Raw genomic sequence first — 25,014 nt, forward strand, 5'->3', positions numbered from 1 at the left:
GTAGAGTGGACAAGAAAGAACCAGTTGATTTGGTATATTTGGACTTTCAGAAGGCTTTCGACAAGGTCCCACACAAGAGAATAATGTGCAAAATTAAAGCACATGGGATTGGGGGTAGTGTGCTGACATGGATTGAGAACTGGTTGTCAGACAGGAAGCAAACAGTAGGAGTATATGCGGAATTTTCAGAATGGCAGGAGGTGACTAGTGGTGTACAGCAAGGTTCTGTGATGGGGCCCCAACTGTTTACACTGTATATTCATGATTTAGACGAGGGGATTAAATGTAGTATCTCCAACTTTGCTGATGACACTAAGCTGGTTGGCAGTGTGAGCTGCGAGGAGGATGCTATGAGGCTGCAGAGCGACTTGGATAGGTTAGGTGAGTGGGCAAATGCATGGCAGATGAAGTATAATGTGGATAAATGTGAGTTGTCCACTTTGCTGGTAAAAACAGAGAGACAGACTATTATCTGAATGCTGACAGATTAGGAAAAGGGGAGGTGCAACGAGACCTGGGTATCATGGTACATCAGTCATTGAAGGTTGGCATGCAGGTACAGCAGGCGGTTAAGAAAGCGAATGGCATGTTGGCCTTCATAGCGAGGGGATTTGAGTACAGGGGCAGGGAGGTATTGCTACAGTGTACAGGGCCTTGGTGAGGCCACACCTGGAATTTTGTGTACTGTTTTGGTCTTCTAACTTGAGGAAGGACATTCTTGCTATGGAGGGAGTGCACCGAAGATTCACCAGACTGATTCCCGGGATGGCGGGACTGAGATATCAAGAAAGACTGGATCAACTGGGCTTGTATTCACTGGAGTTCTGAAGAATGAGAGGGGATCTCACAGAAATGTTTCAAATTCTGATGGGTTGAGACAGGTTAGATGCAGGAAGAATGTTCCCGATGTTGGGGAAGTCCAGAACCAGGGGTCACAGTCTAAGGATAAGGGGTAAGCCATTTAGGACCGAGATTACGAGAAACTTCTTCACCCAGAGAGTGGGGAACCTGTGGAATTCTCTACCACAGAATGTTGTTGAGGCCAATTCACTAAATATATTCAAAAAGGAGTTAGATGTACTCCTTACTACTAGGGGGATCAAGGGGTATGGCTAGAAAACAAGAATGGTGTTGCATGTTCCGCCATGCACTAATTGAATGGCGGTGCAGGCTCGAAGGGCGGAATGGCCTAATCCTGCACCTGTTTTCTATGTATCTATGTTTTCTATGTTACTCAGAGTCCGACCATTTAATGTGTATTACCTTTCCTTGTAAGCCCCACCCCCAAATGCATGACTGAGACGTGTGAATGCATGGGCCTTGCTCTAAAAATTCATTAGGCAGCGGTCCTCCACCAACCTCTCCTCGCCACACAGCACTGCCCACAATTATTAAGTTCCACGGCGCGGCCCTGGAAAACTTGGACCATTTCCCATACCTCGGGAGCTGCTATAAACCAGAATAGGCATTGACGACGAGATTCAATGCTGGCTCCAGTGCGCGAGTGCAGCCTTCGGCCGCCTGACGAAAAGAGCTTTTGAAGACCAGACCCTCAAACCTGCCACCAAGCTCGTGGTCTAAAGGGCTGTTTTAATTTCCGCCCTCCTGTTTGGATCAGAAACAAGGACCATGTACAGCACACACCATAATTCGCAGGAGAAATACTACCAACAATGTCTCCGCAAGATCCTACCATCGACTCGGAGGACAGGCCCACCAATATCACCTTTCCCGATCAGGACAACATCCCCAGCATTGAAGCACTGACCACACTTAATCCACTCCACTGGGCAGGCCACAAAGTTCGCATGCCAGAAACAAGACTCCCAATGCAAGCGCTCTACTCGGAGCTCCTTCATGGCAAACGAGCCAACGGTGGGCAGAGGAAACGTTGCAAGGGCACTTTCAACGGCTCCCTGAAAAATGCAACATCCTCACTGACACGTGGGAGTCCCTGGACAAAGACCACCCGAAATGGAGAAAGTGCATCCGGGAGGGTACTGAGCACCTCGAGTCTCGTCGCCGAGAGCATTCAGAAATCAAGCGCAGGCAGCGGAAAGATCATATGATAAACCAGTCTCAGCCACTCCTTCCCTCACCGACTCTCAGTCCTACCTGTGACACAGGCTGTGGATCTCGTAATGGACTGTTCCGTCAGCTAAGGACTCATTTTTGGAGTGGAAGAAAGTTTTCCTCGAATCCGAGGGACTGCCTATGATGATGGCAGTGAGAAACCAACAGGGGAAGTGAGATAAAGATGAGACTGTTACTGTGATACAGAGACACACCAGCAGTGGGAGTGAGATAAATGTGACCTGATACTGTGATACGATTAATGTGCAAAGTTAAAGCACGTGAGATTGGGGGATAGTGTGCTGACGTGGATTGAGAACTGGTTGTCAGACAGGAAGCAAAGAGTAGGTGTAAATGGATATTTTTCAGAATGGAAGGCAGTGACTAGTGGGGTAACGCAGGGATCAGTGCTGGGGCCCCAGCTGTTTACATTGCACATTAAAGATTTCGAAGAGGGGATTAAATGTAGTAACTCCAAATTTGCGGGTGACAGTGTGAGCTGCGAGGAGGATGATATGAGGCTGCGGAGTGACTTGGATAGGTTAGGTGAGAGGGCAAATACATGGCAGATGCAGTATAATGTGGATAAATGTGAGGTTATCCACTTTGGTGGTAAAAACAGAGAGACAGACTATTATCTGAATGGCGACAGATTAGGAAAAGGGGAGGTGCAACGAGACCTGGGTGTCAGGGTTTTAGCAGTGGAACATTTGCAGATGGAAAGCTCAGAACCAAAAATCAGGTTAAGATCTTACAGACTTGCTCGATCCATCAGGACCTAATTATGACCAGCCTTTGCACATGGAAGGGGACAGCAGCGATTGCAGCATGAACAAACTGCACACGTGTTCCTGTGTGTACGTGGCTTCAGCCGATCGCCTGAACTGGTGACACACGTGCACCGGCACACTGGGCACGGTGGGAAGGGAATCAGGTTCTCGTCTGTGTCGGAGCATCATCCGCGCAGTCACATCAGGGACAGTCCGTTTTCCTGCTCCAGGTGTGGAATGGGCTTTGGTTATCCATCCCATTTGATGAGAGACCAGCGAGTTCGCACTGATGAGAGACCGTTTAACTGTTCTGACAGTGGGAAAGGCTTTCAACACTTGAGGAACCTAACTACACTACAGAGAGTTCATACTTTTCCCTGTGTGCGAAGGGATTCACTCTGTCTTCTACCCTGCTGATCCACCAACGAGTTCCCACTGATGAGAGAGCACTTACAATTTCCGACTTTGGGAAGAGATTTATATGCTCTGGGGAACTGAAGCACCGCCAGCTTGTTCATGCTGATAAGAGACCATTTACTTATTCTGACTGTGGGAAGCACTTTAAACGCACTGGGGAAACTGACCACACACCAGCAACTTCATAGTGGGGAGTGGCCGTTCAACTGCACCGTGTGTAAGATCGTTTTGTTTATCCATCCCTCCTGCGGACCCACCAGGGAACTCACATTGATGAGAGTGCCTTCAAACTTTCTCACTATGGGAAGAGCTTCAAAACTTGTAATAGCCTGCAGAGACTCGAGCCTGTGCACACTGTTCTGTGATTCTTTAGAATCAGAGGACGTGATTCAGTTCATCGTGACTGCGCTGGCTCTTTGACTGAGCAGTCCTATTTAGTCCTTCAGCCCAGCTTTATTCCTATAAACCTGCAAATTAGTCCTCTTCAAGTACATGTCCTGTAGCCTTTTGAAAGTTACGATGGAACCTGATTCTACGACCCTTTCAGATATTGCGTTACAGACCTTAAGACACCTCTATGTGAAAACAATTCTCATTTTCCTCTCATTCTTTTAGCAATTATTTTAAATATGTTCTCTGATTATTGGCCCATTTGCCAGAGGAAACAGATTCTCATTACTTGCTCCAACACGACCCGTCATAATTTTGAATACCTCTATTAGTTCTCCCTTTAAACTTCTCAGCTCTAAGAAAAACATTCCCAGCTTCTCCAATCTCTGCACATAACTGAAGTTCCTCATCCCTGGTAAACCTCCTTTGCAAACTCTCCAAGGCTGTTACATCCTTCCCCAAAGTATGATGCCCAGAAATATACACAATGCACAAGCCAAGGCCTAACCAGTGATTTGTAAATGTTTTGTCATAACTTGCTTGTTGTTGTATTGCATGGCCCTATTTACAAAGCCAAGGATTCCATCTCCTGAACCGCTTTATCAATTTGCCATGATACTATCAAGGATTTGTGAAATGCATCCACAGGTCCCTCTGCTCTTTCACTCCCGCTCAAAATAGTACAATTTAGATTAAACGGCCTCTCTATATTGTTACTCCCAAAGTGCATCATCTCACACTACTCTATACTAAACTGCATTTGCTATGTGTCTGCCCATTTCACAGACTGTCTACATCCTCCTGAATCTGCTGCATTCCTGCTCACTATTATTACATTGCCAAGTACTGTATAATCAATAAACATTGAAATTGTACACCCATATCCAAGTCCATGTCATTTATAGATATATAAAGAAAAGCAATGGCCCTAATACTGCAAAGTATTAATACAAATATTAATACAAGTATTGCTAATATGCTACGGGGACAACGACAATAGAGGGCACCGTGGAATCTGCCACCAGTTGGTGGCCACTTTATTGCCATTTTCTGATGGTCATGGGTGGCGTAAAGCCCGCAAATTTTTCGCCTTCAGTGTTAAATAAATTTTGAGCTCATTAAAATGCAAATTATTAAGCTCAAATCAGTTTGCATGAATTAGTTAGCTGGTAGTTAATAACTGGTCAACAGATTTCATCATTCACACACCACAGCATTCGGCGTTTTATTTTGCGATGCTTCTGCCATGTCTTGATCTGAGAATAATATCTTATCTGATGTAGTCTGTCACATCTACGCTGAACCTCCCCTTCAACAGGCCAAGCACCATGTGGTTTTCTACAAACTCTCACAACGCTTCAGTGGAACAGATATTCTGCTGCCTGATAGCCATTCTCCTCGGCAGTGAAATCAGGCCGTATTAGAGTACCTTCACTCCCATCAATTTACCCAACACAATTTCCCGACTAATAATGATTTCCCTCATTTCCTCCTTCTTACTAGAGCTTCTGACCCGTTTTATATCTGGAAGGTTGTTGTGTCCTCCTTAGTGAATAGCGAAGCAAAGTACTTGTTCAATTGGTCTGCATTTTGTTTGTTCCCATTTATGACTTTCCCTGATTTTGACTGCAGGGGACCGACGTTTGTTTTTACTAAACTGAATTCCAATGAGTAAAGGCCCAGCCGATTCAAGGTTTCCTTATAATTCAAACCCGACATCCGCGGAATCAAACTAGTGAACCTTCTCTCAGCTGGCTACAAAGCAAGTATATCCTTTCCTAAATATGGAAACAAAAACTTCACGCACTATTACAGGTGTTGCCTCACCAATACCTTCTATAGGTTTAGCAAGACTTCCCTGCTGTTATACTGCATCCCGTTTGCAACAAAGGCCAAGAAGTCTGTTGCATTCCTGATCATTTCCTGCACCTGCATACTATCCTTTTCTGTGTCATGCACAAGTGCCCGCAGATCCCGCTTGCAATCTTTCTCCATTTCAATAATAACTTGGTCTTTGATTCTTTTTTCTGCCAAAGTGCATGAGCTCATACTTTCCAGCATTATAGTCCATCTGCCAAATTTTCTTCACGGTCGAAGACACTAAAATATTGCAATAGTGAATAATGAAGGGTCTATAGGTAGGGAGGAACTTAATACAATCACTGTCACTAAAGAAGTAGCACTCGGTAAAATGATGTGTCTAAAGGTAGACAAGTCCCCTGGAACTGATGCTTGCATCCTAGTGTCCTAAAAAAAAGAGGATGCAGAGATAGTTGATGGATTGTTTGTAATTTACAAAAATTCCCTGGATTCTGTGGAGGTCCAAGCGGATTGGAATATCGCAAATGTAATGCACCCCTATTTACAAAAGGAGGCAGATCGAAAGCAGGAAACTATAGACCAGTTGGCCTAACATCTGTCGTTGGGAATATTCTTGAGAATTCTATTAAGGAAGCAGTTGCTGGACATTTTGAAAATCAAGAATCAATCAAGCAGAGAAAGCATGGTTTTATGAAAGGGAACTCATGTTTGGCAAACTTGCTGGAGTTTTTTGAGGATGTAACAAGCAGGGTGGATAAAGGGGGACCAGTGGGTGCATTGTAATTGAACTTCCAGAAGGCATTTGACAAAGTGCTACATAAAAGGTTGCTGCTCACGATAAAAGTTCACGGGATTATGGCTAATATATTAACATGGATAGAGGATTGGCTAACTAACAGAAAAAAGAGGGTCGGGATAAATGAGTCATTATCCGGTTGGCAAACAGTAATTAGTGGGCTGCTGCATCGATTGTTGCTGGGGCCTCAACTATTCAAAATCTATATTAATGATTTCAATGAAGTGACCGAGTGTAATGTAGCCAAGTTTGCTGATGATATAAAGATGGTTGGGAAAGCAAATTGTGTGGAGGACACAAAAAAGCTGCAAAGCGATAGACATGCTAAGCGAATGGGCAAGAATTTTGCAGATGGATTATAAAGTCGGAAAAAGTGAGATTATCCACATTAGCAAAAACACATACAAAAGCAAATTATAATTTAAATCGAGAAAAATTACAAAGTGCTGTAGTACAAAGGGACAAGGAGGTCCTTGTGCATGAAACACAAAAAGATAGTATGCATGTACAACAAGTGATTAGGAAGGCAAATTGAATATTGTCCTTTATTGCAAGAGGGATAGAGTTTAAATGTACAGACGTCCTGCTACAACTATACAGGGTGTTGGTGAGAGCTGGGAAGGTCAGGGGAGCAAAGTGAGTACTTAAATAGAAATAGAGAGTGGGAGTAGCCGGGGGAACAGAGTGACTGTTTAATTTCAGGCAGAAGTCAGGTGCGATAAGGGGAACACATTGATTGTTTAAATAAAAATAATGAATGGGAACATTCTTGGAACGCAGCAAAAGTTTAAGTAGAAATAAGGAGGGGCATTAGAGGAATGCTGCAGCTGGTTTGTTAGCAATAGGGACATGGTGTGGCAGATAAACCATTTATTTAGAAATAGAGGACTTGGAAAGAATTTCACTGTTTAATAACAAATCGAGGAAACGGGACTGTCAGGGCACGACATTAATTCATTCAGTAGAAATAGAGGAAGTCAAGGCAACACGTAAACTTTTAAGTACAAAGAGGGCTAATGAATGTATGGGACGCAGTGTGACATGATAATGTAAAGGTAAATTTAGATTTATATTATAACTGTACACATTGGATGATATTATCAATTGTACCTCGGCTTCTCATGATGGCAGCTGTGTGCAGATGCATCGCTGCCCGACGGAATTAAAACTGCCTGCAGCCAGTTGGGGTTAATTATTGTTGCACGTTCAATGAGAATGTACCTATAGCACAAAACTGCCCTGAACGCAATCGCACTTTTCCCCGGAGCTGGATGCCAGCCGGACTGGCAGAGCCTTAGATTCACGGAGGCCTGCAACCATGTGGATTTTGACTTTTGGAGAATCTCAGGATCAAGTGGGACGTTAAAGTGCGACGGGTCAAGTGACCACTTAATCACAATTATTCAATGAACCCGATTGACATTTAAAGTACGAAGGCTATTGTTAGAGGAAGGTTTGCAACAAGGTTGAAGTGAGGTGGTATAGGTATGTTGAGCAGGCAGTACATACAATGGTACTTAAACACAGACTTAAAAGGTGCAAAGAACATCCACTTTTGATGATTGTTGCTTGATGACTGAAATGTGTCACCGTTCTGAGCTGAATATCTTATACTTTTAAAATGTCTAAATAGTCATTACAAACAGCTATTTTCTTTAAATTGCGCTCACTTTCCCACCACACAATTCTTTATTACATAATTATATAATCGTTAAAATTCAACGCAACGTAAAGAGAATTAATTTAAATATCTGTTATCAATCAAAATAGTTTTCTTGCTAAAAAAGCTGTTTTTCCCCATTGGCAGAGCAATATTATTAGAACATAAGAAATAGGAGCAGAGGTAGGCCATAAAGCCACACGAGCCTACTGTGCCATTCAATAAGATCATGGCTGATCTGATCATGGACTCAGCTCCACTTCCCTGCCCACTCCTAATAACCCCTTACCTCCTTATCATTTAAGAAACTGTCTATTTCTGTATTAAGTACATTTAATGTTCTAGCTTCCATAGCTCTCTGATGTACCGAATTCCACAGATTCACAACCCTCTGGGAGAAGAAATGTCTCCTCATCTCAGTTTTAAATGGGCGGATCCTTATTCTAAGATCATGCCCTCTAGTTCGAGTATCCCGCACGAGTGGAAACATCCTCGCTGGATACACCTTGTCAGGCCCCCTCATAATTTTATACGTTTCGATAAGATCACCTCTCATTCTTTTCCAATTCCAATGATTCGAGGCCCAAGCTACTCAAACTTTCCTCATAAGTCAACAAAAGCATCCCCGGGATCAACCGAGTGAACTTCTCTGAACTTCCTCCACAGCAAGTATATCCTTTCGTAAATATGGAAACCAAATATGCACGCAGTATTCGAGATGTGACCTCACCAATACCCTGTACAGCTGTAACAAGACTTCCCCGCTTTTATACACCATCCCCTTTGCAATAAATGCCAAGATTCCATTGGACTTCCTTATCAATTGCTATACCTGCATATTATCCTTTTGTGTTTAATGCACTAGTACCCCCAGTTCCCGCTGTACTTTAGCATTTTGCAATCTTTCTCCATTTAAAAAATAACTTGCTCTTTGTTTTTTTTCTGCCAAATTGCATGAGCTCACACTTTCCAACGTTATACGGCATCTGCAAATGTCTGCCCACTCAGTTAGCCGGTCTATGTCCGTTTATATGTTTTAATGTTGCTATTCCGCCCATTTTTGTATCGTCAGCAAACTTGGCTAAGTTACTCTCAGTCTCTTCTTGCAAGTCATTAATATAGATTTATAATAGTTGGTGTACCAGCACTGATCCCTGCGTCATCCAACTCATAACTGATTGCCAACCAGAGAATTAACAATTTTTCCCGACTCTCTGTTTTCTGTTGTGAGTCAATCTTCAATCATGCTAAAATATTACCCCCTACACTGTCAGCTTTTATCCTGTGCAGTAATCTTTTGTTTGGCACCTCGTCAAATGCCTTCTGGAAGTCCAAATGCATCACATCCACTGGTTCCCCTTTATCCACTCTGTTCCTTACATCCTCAAAAATTCCAGCAAATTTGTCAAACATGACTTCCCCTCCATAAATCCATGCTGACTCAGCCTGACCAAATTATACTTCTCCAAATGTGTTGCTACTGCTTCTTTATTAATGGATTCCAAAATGTTTCCAACCACAATTGTTAAGCTAACTCGTGTATGGCTTCCTGCTTTTTGGCTGCCTCCTTTTTTGAATAGGGGCGTTGCATTTGCAGTTATCCAATCTGCTGGAACTTCCCCAGAATCCAGGGAATTTTGCTAAATTACAATCAATGCATCCACATTCCCTGCCGCTACTTCTCTTAAAAACCTAGGATGCAAGCCATCAGGTCCAGGGGATTTTCCTGTCTTTCGTTCCATTATCTTACTGATTACCACCACTTTTGTGATTATGATTGTGTTAAGTTTCTCCCCACACTCAGACCCTCGCCCTATAGACGCTTGAATATCCACTGATGGAATATTGTTATTGTTGCCTACCGTAAAAACTGCTACAAAATACTTGTTTAATGATTCTGCCATCTCCATATTCCCCGTTACTAATTCACCTCTCTTGCCCTCTAAGGGATGAACATTTACCTTAGCCATTCTTTTTATTTTTATATACCAACGGAAACTCTTGCTATCTGTTTTTATATGTTGTCCTAGTTTACATTCATATTCTATCTTCACTTACTTAATCATGTTTAATCATTCTTTGCTCACTTTTAAAAGCTTCCAAATCTTCTGTCCTCGCAATATTTTGGCCGCTTTGTATGCCTTTGCTTTTAATCGGACACCGTCCTTTATTTCTTTAGTTTCTCTATAATCTTAGCTCGTTAGGTTATCGATAGTTTCACTCTTGATTAATATAATTACAATCCTACCAAGTAAAACATTGAACTATGAGTCTTGTTTTGTTTATGTATCATTAATATCTATTAAAATGATGATGTTTGCCCAGATGTTTTCGCTTGCAGACCAACTCCATCCCACACTTTCTCAAATGATTACCTTTCTCTGAGATTTATGAATCTGCTTTCAAAGACATGTATTTTTTACAATCTCTTAGTCCTTCATCCTGCAGTCAGCCTTGACCCATCAGCCTCGTGGCATGTTAGAGGTAATTACACTTAACATGCAAAGGCTAAAGATTGACATCGCTGCAAGATAAAGAGAAACCAATACAATAAAACATTATCACAGTTCAGGGTAGTCTGTGCCTCCTCTGTTGACATTGGAATACTTTAGGCTATCACGAAACAACTTCTCATCCTTATCATATATCTCTCTCGACATTTACGCAGATCTTCACCTTTGGCTTTTACACATTCCTCACTCTCTCGAGAGGCTTTAACCATTTCCTGCAGTGATGTTATCAGCGTGACTGAACATGTATTGGAACCGTTCCTCAGGACAGATTCTTCATGAATATCACATGCTGGTTGCTTCAAGCACTACACATTATTTCTGCACATACAGCAATGGACCGATAATTTCGGTCTCGTGGGGTCCATGCGAATTTTGCATGGACCCGAAGCGGCCTCGCAAAAGTCATATTTCGGGGTGCAATGTGCATGCGCCGAAAACCGGCTTTTTCGATCTGTCAAAATTTCTCTAACAGAGGGAACGCATCCAGGGAGAACGATATCTACGCGCCAGATGTTGGGCTGTTTGCACAATTCATGCCCAGCGAATCTCCTTCAAACTTTTACGTCTGGTAAAAGCAGGTGCACAACTTACTTTTACCAGCGTAACAATTTTAAAACATAGATAATTTAATCATTCATTTTTATGTTAAAATCCCTATCCATCAAGGTAAATTTATTTTAACCTTATTAAACCACGTTAAAAATCAAAAAATGTTTTTAAAACATTTAATTACATTTAATTGCAATGAATGTTAAGTATGTGAATTTTAAAAAAAATGTCGTGCTGTGTTTCTTATTTTAGGGGTTATTCTCATTGATAGTAATGGGAACTCGCAAGTTTTTCAATGAGAATACAAGATAGTTATTTTGGTGCATGCCCACGTCATAGCGACATACATATATGTACGTGACAGTCATATCTGCATACACAGTGAATGAAGGCCATAGAAAGGTGTCATATGTTTCTCCTGGAGCAACAGTTTTGTAGATTTGTTTCGGGTTGGATGTGTTCGTCCGAAGGAAGCCTCGGACCGCAAGACTCCCCCCCCCCACCCCGCGCCCCAATATCATAAGATCAGGAAGCACCAAAGTTCTCATAGAAGCCAAAGCAGACCTTTTTGGCGACCTATCAATGGATCCGGGGTCTGGGCGTGTTTGACTGGAATCTGACCTTGAATGTCCTGATTTTTTGTGGGGGATGAAGCTACCAAATACATTCTTCTCATTGTTCAGGATAAGCAAGGACACAACCATCTCCAAAAAGGAAAGTATGAATAAACAATTCTGGCTGCACTTTTCTAACTTTGACTAGATTGTGTGTTGATACCAGGCTGATATATTTTTTTCCCGTAGTACGAATGTGATTTAATTTAAGACAGGAATGGACAGGGCAGGTACAAGCAGTATGCTTCCATTCGTTGTGCCATCTGTAAACATATTCCATACATTACAGAATCATTGTAAGTAAGTGAAAGCTGATAGTAGGAGAACTCTCTTCACAGGGAGAGTTGTGGCATAGTGGCATTAACAGAGTCAGAAAATATATCAATATTCAAGATTAAATTGAGAATATCGATAAAGAAATGTAGGTTTAAGGGATGTTGAGACAGAGCCGATAAAGTGATTGAACATATTTTTACTGTGTTTGGTAAACGCCGACGAGAACTTGTTGGGTGAATGGTTAATTCCTCTGTTCGAAATTTCAACATTGTGATGACCAGTTGAGATGTTTAGCAAATTGCTGTGTACAAAGATGTCTAAGGCTACATTGAGGAGTCAGGTTCCTACCTTCTCCATCAGTCGTTTTCGAACCTTGTAGAATGCTTGTATACCCTTTTTTAAAGATGTAGACCATTGCTCGGCACAGTAATCCAAGTATGGTCTAAACACGTTTCGTGCATTTCAAGACAACTGCTCTGTTTTCCATTCTATCACCCTTAGAAATGAACCCCAGTGTTTAGTTTGTTTTATGTGGCTTTGATAATTAAGCAATTTGTGAATCTTGTTATAGCTGATAAAGCATCTTTTGACGAGTCATAGAAAGCACCATCTTATCACTTAGTCTAAAACATCAGCTTGCATTTATACAAAATCTCTTTGAATCTCGAACGGAAAGAAAGCTGCTTCAGCGGGAATCGATAATGTTCAGCCGGGGAAAGCAGCAGGCAACACACATACGGCGCAACATGGGTGAAATGTTTTCTGATACATGATCATTATCACAAAAACAAACTATTTTCATCCGAAAAGAAAGAAGGCCATTCTCAACTGGAAAACAGATTACAATTTAGCTCTAGTTTAGATAGGATACTTTGTTTACATTCTTTATTTTTTAACCAGTATCAGAATCAATGTACAAGGAGATTTCACCACCTTTTTCAGCTCGTCCCTGAATTTAGTTTGAGTAACTGCATAGATACACGTGTTTGTACATGAACTCAAATATATGAGCATATATCCGGTTTGTGTGGCGATGTAGGCAGGAGCTGTATAATCACCACGGTAATGCGCGGTATTTGTCAATCCGGTCGTTAAAAAACTAACCATAGCTGTTAGCCACAACACCATCAAACTGCCCGATACACTGAACAATAAAATAATAGATTTTCTGCGGTTCTCCATCTCGGGATCACTCTGATTCTCACTACTGTGACCCCGGAGTCTACTGCGGGCTCTACTGGCCACTAAAATACGTCTGACTGTCAAACAATTAAACAGCAATATCAGTGCAAACGGAATCCATGGCGCTAATGCACTTTGCAGCCATGAGAATCCGACGCCTGCAGGCGAAGTAAAGAAGTCAATTCTGGGGAGACATCCCCAATGAATATTGTGAATTATTCGTTCAAATTTATATGCAAACAAAAATGGAAGGCTCTGAAAATAGATCAGGACAGAGGCCGTTGTTATAACCGCGGCTGCCTTTCTCACTGTGCAATACTTCGTTTTAAACTTTTGACAACATATAGATACAAATCGGTCAACTGTGAACAAGACTGTATACCACACCGACAGATTCAGGCTGATAGAATTGATGTAAATAATACATTTACAAACGGCGGTGTAGGAAAGGAAGGAATGTGGAAAGTGATATGCACAAATGTGATGCATTATTACATTGAAGATCATGACCAGTAGATCTGCTGTTGCCATGGCCCCCATGTAGACAGAGACAGATTTGGAAAGGCCGCAGTTTCCTCGGAAGAGGATCACGATTGTCAGTAGGTTCGCTATAAGAGAGCGGGAAAAGAGGTCATAAGAACATAGAAAATAGAAGATAGGAACAGGAGTCGGCCGTACGGCCCCTCGAGCCTGCTCCGTAATTCAATAAGATTATGGGTGATCCGATCATGGACTCAGCTTCACTTCCCCTCTCGCTCCCCATAACCCATTAGCCCTTATGGTTTAAGAAACTGTTTAATTCTCTCTCAAATTTATTCAAAATTCCAGCTTCTACAGCTATCTGAGGAAGCGAATTCTGCAGATTTAGAACCAGCTGAGAAAAGACATTTCTCCGCATCTCTGTTTTAAATGGGCGACCCCTTATTCTAAGATTGTGCCCTCTACTTCTAGCCTCTCCCATCAGTGGAAACGTCCTTCTGCATCCACCTTTTCAAGCCCCCTCATAATCTTATACGTTTCGATTAGGTCGCCTCTAATTCTTATGAATTCCAATGAGTAGAGACCCAACATACTCAACCTTTCTCCTAAGTCAAACCCCCTCATCCCCGGAAACAACCTAATGAACCTTCTCCGAACTGCATCGAAAGAAGTATATCCGTTCGGAAATATGGAAACCAAAACTGCACGCAGTATTCCAGGTGTGGCCTCACTAGTACCTTATATAGCTGTAGTAAGACTTCCCTGCTTTTATACTCCATCCTCTTTGCAATAAAGGCCAATATACCATTTGTCTTCCTGATCACTTGCTCTTCCTGCATACTACCCTTTTGTGTTTCGTGCACAAGTACTCCTTGGTCCCGCTGTACTGCAGCACTTTGCAAACTTTCTCCATTTAAAAAATAACTTGCTCTTTGATTTGTTCGGCCAAAGTGCATGGCCTCACAATTTCCAACATTATATTCCATCTGCCAAATTTTTGCCTACTCACTTAGTCTATCTATGTCCTTTTGCAGGTTTTTGCGTCCTCCTTACACATTGTTTTTCCTCCCATCTTCGTATTGTCAGCAAACCTGTCTAGGTTACGCTCGGTTCCTTCCTCCAAGTTGTTAATATAGAAGGTCAATAGGCAGTAACAGGGAACTCAGCTAAATCTTGCACTTATTCTAGAGAGATGCTAAGATATATTCCTATTACATTTTTATAAAGTTGAGTGCTGGTGACATTTTGTGAAAAGTATTACATCATTCTTCCACTCAATACCGAGGGTCTGAGAACCCACAGTCCATCAAACTTCATTTAGACATTCTCCTCTACATTCTGGAGACCAGACGCAGTTTGGGTGACCGCTATTCGGAACACCTCTGATCATTCCACAAGGTTGACCCCGAGATTCCAGTCGCCTGTCACTTTAATTATCCGTTCCACTCGCACTCTGACTTCTCCGTCCTCCGACTCCTATATTGTTCCAATGAAGCTCAAGGCAAGCTCGAGGAAAAGCACCTCATCTTTCATTCAGGCACTTTGCAGCCTTGTGGACATAACTTCGATTTCAACAATTTCAGACCATTATCTCTCCACACACTTTGCTCCCTTTCCTCGCTTTTTTTTTAGAAAGCCTTTCCCCATCCTTTATTTTTATTTCGTTTTACTTTTTCCATGGTAGATGACAATAATTCCGCCATTCACACCATATCGAGACTCAACTTTTGTTTCCTATCTTTTGCATTTACAATCTCAATTCAGCCCATCATCCTCTTTGTCACTCAAATCACTTCTGTTTTCCTCCCTATCATATAACCTTCCATTTTGTTATTTGCACATACCCCTTGCTCTCATTTTCAGGGCGCCAGCAATTACATATGAATCTCTTATATTTCGAACTATTGCATGTTCTGATCAAGGTTTATCGAACTGAAAACTTAAACCCCTTTTCTCTCTCCACAGATGCTGCCTGACCTGCTGAGAGTTCCAGCATTCTCTGTTTTTACTTCAGTCAGCTGTTGCCGGGGCTGTGGTAGAGGCTCACTTGTAATCAATCGGGGAAATTGTAATGGAGAATGACCTACCACCGCCAACACCCAGGCACAGATGGATCAACGGCTGGGGTGTGGTCGGAGGCCAAATTTGAATATGGGCGACATTGGATCAGCCTTCCGTCAAAGATCTCTCCCGATTGTTATTCCAGCCGCTATTGGCCCTGACACCAGTTTGACGCTTTATGCACATGCTAACTTTGCGGTCCAGGCCAAGTGGCAGTACATAAGAAAATAGAAAACTAGAAAAATGGAAACATGGAGATTAGATGCAGAAGCAAGCCATTCGGCCATTCGTGCCTGCAACGCCATTCAATAAGATCATGGCTGATCATTCAACCTCAGTACCCGTTTCCTGCTTTCTCTCCATACCCCTTGATCCCGTCGGCTGTAAAGGCCATTTCGACCACCCTTTTGAAAATATCTAACGAACTGGCCTCAACTAATTTCTAAGGTGGAGAATTCCACAGGTTAACCATTCTCTGAGTCAAGAAGTTTCTTCTCCTCTCGGTCCTAAATGTCTTACCCTATATTCTTAGATTGTGACCCTTGGTTCAGGAACTTCCCAGCATTGGGAACATTCTTCTTGCCTCTAACATGTCCAATCCTGTCAGAATGTTATATGTTTCGATGAGAACCCCTCTCATTCTTCAAGAATCCAGTGGATACAAGCTCAGTTGATCAACTCTCTACTCATATATTGGTCGTGCCATCCCGGAAAATAATCTGGTGAACTTTCGCTGTACTCTCCCAATAGCAAGAACTTCCTTCCTCGCAGGGATGGTGCAGTTACATGTAAAAGCCCCAAAAAGCCGATCCTTGGATGGTTCTGCAACTTAGTCATATTCGAGAGACAATAAAGAAGTGGATTGCCTTACATACATCGAAACATATATTTGAATGCAGTGTGGAGAGCTTAAATCAACCCACCATGTCGCTGGTATCGTGTGATGCACGGAGCCAGTTTTATAAGGTACTACCACAGGGAGTAATCGATAGGATTTTACATTGAATTTCATCAGTTTAATTGGCGAAGTGGATCCCGGGAGTGGCATCGGGTGTCAGCTGTCTTAAATATAATTTCCAAAAAATTACTAGTAATATATCACTTCAAATAAAACATCTCGCTGAGATAAACATAAAATGTTGGTCACAACTCAACCCTTTTCATGTTTCTAATTGCCCAGACATAGCTGTTAATTCTCAGAGCAGGAGCTCGTGGAGCTGCGAAGGTTGTTGGCAGCCGAGGGAAGACTAGCAGCTCGCTGAGTGGCAATTATTGCTGAAAATATATTTCACAGTCACTTGCTGCATGGTGCTGGTTGCAGAACAAGGGATTATCAGCTTAATGCAGAAAGGCAACAAAGGCACATATTGCATGATTATATGTCTACTAAGCTGTAGCGATCTATGTACTGTTACAGTGGCCGCGGCATCAGCCTCGCCCTCCCTCAGTGTACGGAGCAAGGTTGAGCTCCCGGCACCAACACGCCAGCAGCCAGAACAACAACTCAGTGGCCGCGCGGACGGGGAGAATTCCATCTGATATTCACCGACTTCTCCCAGTGGATCAATGACTGCAATGAAGAAATTCTCGGAATCTGTTATATTCATTAACAGTGAAGTTGTCAAAAGCTATGAGGCAACAGGGCATATTGACTTACCGGAAACACCGAATGTTGCGAGGAAAGGATAGTAAATGTCCCTAAACTTCAGAATTGTTGGTCGTACCATTTTTGGAAGAATATATGACTGCTGTCCGGCTTCACGATTCTGACTGCAGTTCCTCTGAGATCCGTTAACGCTCGCCCTTTATAGGACAATCGCTGCCCCTGTGAGAAAACCAGTTTGTACAATAATTGCCATTAGATCCAGTCACTTAACAAACAAAACTAGATTTTCCACTCCATCGCAGCTGGATGCTAATCGGGAAATCGTACAACTCCGTAAGTGAAACTCCGTCCATTAAATCAATGAAAGGAAAATGAATCCAGAGGGAACTTCCCCTCAAGGGATGATCCCTCCCGAATTCTGCATTAGATTCTTGCGGCCCCATATTACTTCAGTGAAAGTTGTACATAATTAACATTGTGAGCATGAGTGGGCTTGAACATTGCTGGTGTGTGCCTATACTAACATTAATGGAGATGAAACTATTCTAAAATTACTGGTTGTGATTCTAATATGACTGATGGCGACCGTACTGTAACATCACTGGTAGGTGTAGCTACCCTAACATTGCTTGTTGTGACCTTACTCTAACATTACTGGTGGTGACTCAACGGTAAAATTAATGAGAGTGACCCTGCGCTAACATTACGGGTATTGAACCTAATACAACATTACTGGTGATAAAACTAGTCTAACATTACTGGTGTTAACCCTACTCTGACATTACTCGTGATGATTCTAAGCTAACATTACTAGTGGTGTCCCTAATCTAACATTAATGGTGATGATTCTTCATTACCATTACTGGCGGAGATTTACTTTAACTTTAATGGTGTAGATTCTACACTGACAGGAAAGTTATTGCTCCTAATCTAACATTAGTGATATTTACGCTAGTCTAGCATTGTTCATGGTGACACAACTACAACATTATTGATGCTGACTCTACTCTGACATTACTGGTGTTGAATCTACTCCAACATTAGAGGTAGTGAACCAAGTATTACATTCATGGTGGTGACCCGACTCTAGCATTATTAGTGTTGCCCCTACGCTATCTTCATCATAGGCGGTACACCGAATGTGCATGACTTTCTTTCACGAGAGTTCACAGATGTTTCAGTGAAGGACACGATGTTCCCGTCCTCAACTCCAGTTGACGTGGTGGAAGATACATGTGCGTGGATTTTTTAAGGTGTGGTGACCGTTGCACAACAGCCACCACGCGGGCATGACAGAGCTAGGCCTTTATCCAATAGCAAGGGTTTAACCAGGGCGACTGGAGACCTAATCTGCTGCACGGACCCAGTGCTTACACATAGAAGCATAGAAACATAGCAAGTAAGTGCAGGAGTTAGCCATACATCCTTCGAGCCTGCACCATCCTTCAATATGATCATGGCTGATCATGCAACTTCAGTACCCTATTCATGCTATCTCTCCATACCCCTTGATCCTTTAGCCGTAAGGGCCACATCTAACTCCCATTTGCATATATCTAACGAACTGGCCTCAACAACTTTCTGTCGTGGAAAATTCCACAGCTTCACAATTCTCTGATTGGAGAAGTTTCTCCTCATCTCGTTTCAAAATGGCTTACCACTTATGCTTCCACTGTGACCCCTGTTTCTGGACTTCCCCAACATTAGCAACATACATCCTGTATCTAACCTGTCCAATCCCGTCTGCATTTTATATGTTTCTATGAGATTGCCTCTCATTCTTCTAAATTCCAGCGAATATAATCCCAGTCGATCCAATCTTTCTTTATATGTCAGACCTGCCATCCCAGGAATCAGTCTGGTGAACCTGCGCTACACTGTCGCAATAGCAATAATGTCCTTCCTCAAAACTACACATCATATTCAAAGTATTTATCACCAAGGCCCTGTTCAACTGCGGTAAAACCTCCTTGCACCTATACTAAAATCCCCTCGCTGTGAAGGCCAACAAGCTATTTGCTTTCTTTACTTATTGTTGTACCTGCATGCCTACCTTCAATGACTATGTACGATGACACCCACCTCCAATTTTAATAAACTGCCTTCCTGTTTTTGCCTACAAAAAAGTGGATACCCTCACACTGCTCCACATTATACTGCAACTGCAATGCATTCGCCCATTCACTTAACCTGTGCAATTCCCCTGCAGCCTCCTAACTTCCTCCTCGCAGCTCGCACTGAAACCCAGCTTAGTGTCATCTGCAAACGAGGAGATATTACATTCAATTCCTTCGTCTAAATCATATTGCATTATGGCCAGGCCTGTGCTGCACCTGGGCCCTCGGATCCTCTGGGCTCCGTAAGCTCATTGGCTGCACCTTGGCCTACGTTGTTCGTACTCTAACATTGCTGGTGGTGACTCTGATCCAAAGTTAAAGGTGATGACTGTGCTCTAACATTGCTGGTGATAATCCAAATATAACAATATTGACACTTGTATAACAGTAGTAGTGATGTGACTAATGCAACATTACTGGAGGTGACCCTACTCTAACATTAATGAGTATGATTCTACCTTAACATTGCTGCTGATGACACTATTTCAAATTTAATGTTGGTGTCCCTACACTAACACGATTGGTGGTGACCCTGTTCCATCATACTGGCTGTGGTGCTTTTCTAACATTCGTGGTGGTTTTCCTACTCTAAAGTACTGCGGATAATCTAAACAAACATTACTGATTTTGTCACTACTCGAACATTAATGGTGGTGATCCAACACCAACATGACAGGTGTTGATACTAATTTAACATAATTAGTAGTGACATTTCTCTAACATTACTGATGGTAACTCAACTCTATCATTTTGTTGTTAATGTTAGTGGTGTTGATCTTACTCTAACATGTCAGGTAGTCACATAGAAACATAGATATTTACAGCGCAGAAGCTGGCCATTTCCGCCCATTGTGTCCTCGATGGCCGATAAACAACTGCACGGCACTTGATTAGAAGCCCTAAAGGCTATATATACACCTATGATTAATGATGGAAGGCAAAAAGTACCAAGCCGACCAAGGCCGCCTCACCAACTGCGACACTCCTGATACTGAAAAGTCTACACTCCATCCCAACCGGAACATTCTGATCTCCTGGGAGAGGCAAAAAACAGGTAAAAATCTCGGCCAATTTGGGGAGAGAAGATCTCGGAAAATTCCACTCCGACCCATCCAGACGATCAAAACTATTCGAGGAGATCACCCTGGCCGTATTCTATTACCTGCAGCACCTACCATTATATCTGGGCCGACCAACAAAAGGTCATCTGGTCTAATCCTAATACCAAAAGTAGGTCCATAATCCTGAAGGATAGGGTACTTTTAAGTGACCATCCAACCATCTCTTAAAAGTGGTGGGGGTCTATTCATCCACCATTCATCAAGCAGCGAATTCCAGATCCTCACAAGCTTCTGCCTAAAGAAACATTGGAACATAGAAACATAGAAAATAGGTGCAGGAGTCGGCCATTCGGCCCTTCGAGCCTGCATCACCATTCAATGAGCTCATGGCTGGAAAAGCAACTTCAGTCCCCCATTCCTGCTTTCTCGCCATACAACTTTCTCCCCCTAGTAGTAAGGACGACATCAAACTCCTTTTTGAATATATTTAACGAATTGTCCTCAACAACCTTCTGTGGAAGAGAATTCCACAGGTTCCCCACTCTCTTGCGTGAAGAAGTTTCTCCTCATCTCGGACCTTTATGGCTTACCCGTTATCCTTAGGCTGTGACCAATACTTCTGGACTTCCCCAACATTGGGAACATTCTTCCTGCATCTAATCTGTCTAAATCCGTCAGAATTTTAAAGTTTCTATGAGATCCCTTCTCATTCTTCTGAACTCCAGTGAGTACAAGCCCAGTTGATCCAATCTTTGCTGATATCCTCTGCTCTTCTTCAAAATAATGTCTAGCTCCCGCTCAGAGACGAGACAAGACATCGGTTTAACGTCTTCCGAAAGAGAACACCTCAAACTGTGCAGGAATATGTCACCACTGCACTGGGGTGACAGCCTAGATTTTTTGTGCCCAACTACATGGAATGGGAATTGAAACCACAAGCGTCTGACCCACAGGCGTGTGTCACCCCACTGATCATTAGCTGAAACTGATTTAATCAGATTATCTTTCCAGTGGATCGTTGCGAATGACTCACATTCTGAAATTTGCGCAATCTCTAACCATGTTGAATCTTGCTCAGCTCAAAGCGTGAGCAAGGTAAACGGTAGTTGGCTCAGTGAAATAAGGCACCGATCCAAAAACCTGTGTGGTTGAAGAATATATCACTGCAATTTCCCATTCCTGTTCGACGCAATCCTCCGACTTCACCGCAGTGAGACCAGCCTCAGTATTGGCTTGAGTGAAACAATTTCATAGCCAGTCAGTGTGTTTAGCAACTGTGTACCTGGAAGAAGTACACAAGTGTGCTTTCTCTCTTACTTCGGATGTAAAACGTGCGTTAGCGGATTTTCTGCAGAATATCAACTCTTGAGTAGAATAGCTTAGTTAATAACCATATTTAATATTTCGAAGTAAGCCAAAAACAGTTGGCTTGCCTCATATTCCACACACTGCACCAAACATACATCTAGGTAACATTAGCACTGGGTGACGGTGGAAATTACAGGATATCGATTACCCGCACTTCATAGCGAACGGTTTTCATTGGTCAACGTGTGGGGGAATCTGGATGCCAATTCAATATAGTCAACTTAACAATAAAACACAAAAATTAAATAATCCCATCAACTGAAGTGTGGATGCAACTAGCTGGTTCAGTCATGTCAATTAAAAAGTTCATAAAGATGTCCCACAAAGTCATTTAGCAGAAATACTATTTTAAAAAGAAACAAACATTTGACAGAAATTCATGTTTGCACCTTCAAGAGAGGAGTGGACTTTCAGGTTAAGGGCTGAGCAACGTTCCATCGGCAGCAATAATTTCATATCAGCAAATATAGTCACGTGATGCAAATGCACGCTCACATTTCATGTAAATGAAATACATCTGTTACTTGGTCTGTTTCTACCCTGACCTTCTATGCTGAAGGCACTGACTCCTGCTGTTCAAATCACTGCAATCTGCCGTACAGTACCCCGGGTCAAGCAAGCAAGAGGACAGAGCGTAACATAACAATCGGACCCAGTCCTTCCAAACCCGCTGGCCATTGCAGACACGCTTTCCAACAGCAATCATTGGATTACAATCATGATTGTGCGCCCTACCCGTTCCACCCCATGCCTGGCCCTGGAGCACCTATGAGACGTTTGCCGCCCCAATGCTACAGTTCAGCACAGAGCGAGAATAAATTATTCGCTGCCAACCAGACTCTTCTAACTCTATCACAAAACTTTGATGAAAACACTATACTTTTAGTGCACCCCGACCGACAATACTTTCATAATTTTAAACAAATAGGTTTGTACATATGCGGCGTTTAATTATTACACTCATTAATGTCACGATGATTAAACATAGACCAGCTGAGTAACATTTTGGAATAATGAACTATACAATGACAGAGCCAAAATGTCTAAACTATATTGATCACAGGAGGATTGCAACCACTAGCAAATCATGTAAGGCATATCGAAACATAGCCATGGAAATAGTGAATGCTTTGGTTGTCATCTTCCAAAATTCTATAGATTATGGAAAATTTCCTGCAGATTGTATGGTGGCACAGGTAAACCCACTATTTAAAAAAGAAGGGAGAGAGAATACAGGGAACCAGAAATGGGTTCGCCTAACATTAGTAGTACGGAAAATGGTAGAGTCTATTATAAAATATATGACAATGGGACACTTAGAAAATATTAACGGATGTAGACAAATTCAACATGGATTTATGAAAGGAAAATCGAGTTTGACAAACCTACTGGAGTTTAGGAGGATGTAACTGATCGACTAGATGAGGAGAACCAATTGCTGTAATGTATGTGGATTTTCAAAAGGTCTTTGGTAAAGTCCGATATAAGAGGGTATTCTGCAATATTAATGAACATCCGATTAGGGGTAACAATCTGCTAAGGATTGAAAATTGGTCAACTTGCAGGAAATAGGGAGTAGGAATAAATGGGTCTTTTTCATGGTGGCTGGCAGAGACTTGTTGTGGTACCAAAGGGATCGGTGCTTGGGCCCAAGCTATTCACAATGTATATAAATGATTTGGACCAGGGAACTAAAAGTAATATTGCCATCTTTGCTGCCGACACAGAGCTTAGTGAGATTTTCCAAACCTCTTAGGCTACACGTTAGATCCCAATGGACTGGTAGACTCCTCATGTTGTACCTTGTTTAAAAACGGGAGCAAGGGATAAACTGAGTATTTAGAGTCCAGAAATCCTCACGTCAGTGGGGGGAATTTCATTTGAAAGAAACCTGAGGGAGAGGATAAATCTTCATTTGTAAAGGCATGGAATAATCAAGTAAAGTCAGCACGCATTTGTTCAGCGAAGGTCGTGTCTCAATAAGTTGATCGAACTTTTTCAGTTGGTAATCAGGAGGGTCGATGAGTGCAGTGCGAATGATGTACTTCATTGGATATTAGCAATGCTTTTGAGAAGCTCCCACATAACAGATTGATCACGACAGGACAGCCTGGCATCCAAGGAAAACTGGCAAGTTGGATCCAAAATTGTCTCAGAGGCAGAAAGTAAATAGTAATATTGATGGGTATGTATGTGACTGGAAGACTCTATCCAGTGGCTCCCACTGTAATGGGTCCATTCATTTTGTGCTATATATCAATGACCTGAATTTGAATGTTACGAATACGATTAAGAAGTTTTCAGATTACACTATAATAAGCTGTATGATTGATAATGAAGAAGAAAGCTGTGGACCTCAGGAATATATCAATGTTTTGGTTAGGAGGGCACAACAGTGGGAAGTGGAATTCAATTTGAACATGTGTGTGGTAATGAATTTTGCAAAGGTCTAACAAGGCAAGGGAATACAAGCTAAATGCTTCGACACTGAAAAGTGTAGAGGAAATACGTGACCATGGGGTACAGGTCCACAGATCACTGAATGAAGCAGGCCAGGTTGATAAGGAGGTTCAGAAGGCTTATGGAATATTTGCCTTTTGTAGTCGAGGCATGGAATACAAATCATGGCGTTTATGCTGGAACGGTATAGAACAGTGGTAAGGCCGCAGCAAGATTAAATAAAGGAGAATACAAAGGTATGAGGGTAGAGTTGGCTAAATTTCACTGGGAATATAGATTAAGTTGTAATACTGTTGATGAACAGTGGCGTTCATTTAAGGAGATATTTCACAACTCTGAAGAAAAACATATTCCAGTGAGGAGGAGAGGGTGTAAAAGAAAAGTTGGCTCTCCATGACTAATGAAAGAAATAAAGGACGATATCCAATCCATGGCCATACAAACTGGCCAAAAGTAATGGGAGGACAGGAACATGGAAACATAGGAAATTGGTGCACGAGTAGGCCATTCGGCCCTTCGAGCCTGCACCACCATTCTATATGTTCATGGCTGATCATGCAACCTCCGTACACCACTCATGCCTTCTCTCCATACCCCCGGATCCATTTAGCCATAAGGGACACATCGAACACTCTTTTGATATATCCAACAAACTAGACTCAACAACTTTATGTGGTAGAGAATTCCATAGGTTCACAATTCTCTGGGTAAAACCGTTTCTCCCCAACTCGGTCCTAGATGGATTACCCCTTATCATTAGATTGTGTCCCCTGGCTCTTGGCGTCCCCAACGTCGGGAAC

At 42.3% G+C, this 25,014-nt stretch overlaps 1 protein-coding gene across 1 annotated transcript; it reads right to left on the minus strand.

Annotated features, from left to right (window-relative positions):
* Nucleotides 1–12,764: 12,764 nt before the first annotated feature.
* On the minus strand, nucleotides 12,765–17,329 carry LOC139247629 (probable G-protein coupled receptor 139). Its single transcript, XM_070871692.1, has 2 exons — nucleotides 17,260–17,329; nucleotides 12,765–13,669 (listed from the first exon to the last, which is right to left on the minus strand). The coding sequence occupies exons 1-2, from the start codon at nucleotides 17,327–17,329 to the stop codon at nucleotides 12,765–12,767; spliced, it is 975 nt and encodes a 324-aa protein (XP_070727793.1).
* Between the last annotated feature and the right edge of the window lie 7,685 nt (nucleotides 17,330–25,014).

The sequence above is a fragment of the Pristiophorus japonicus genome, unplaced genomic scaffold (genome assembly GCF_044704955.1).
Source record: "Pristiophorus japonicus isolate sPriJap1 unplaced genomic scaffold, sPriJap1.hap1 HAP1_SCAFFOLD_276, whole genome shotgun sequence".
Taxonomy (NCBI): Eukaryota; Metazoa; Chordata; class Chondrichthyes; family Pristiophoridae; genus Pristiophorus; species Pristiophorus japonicus.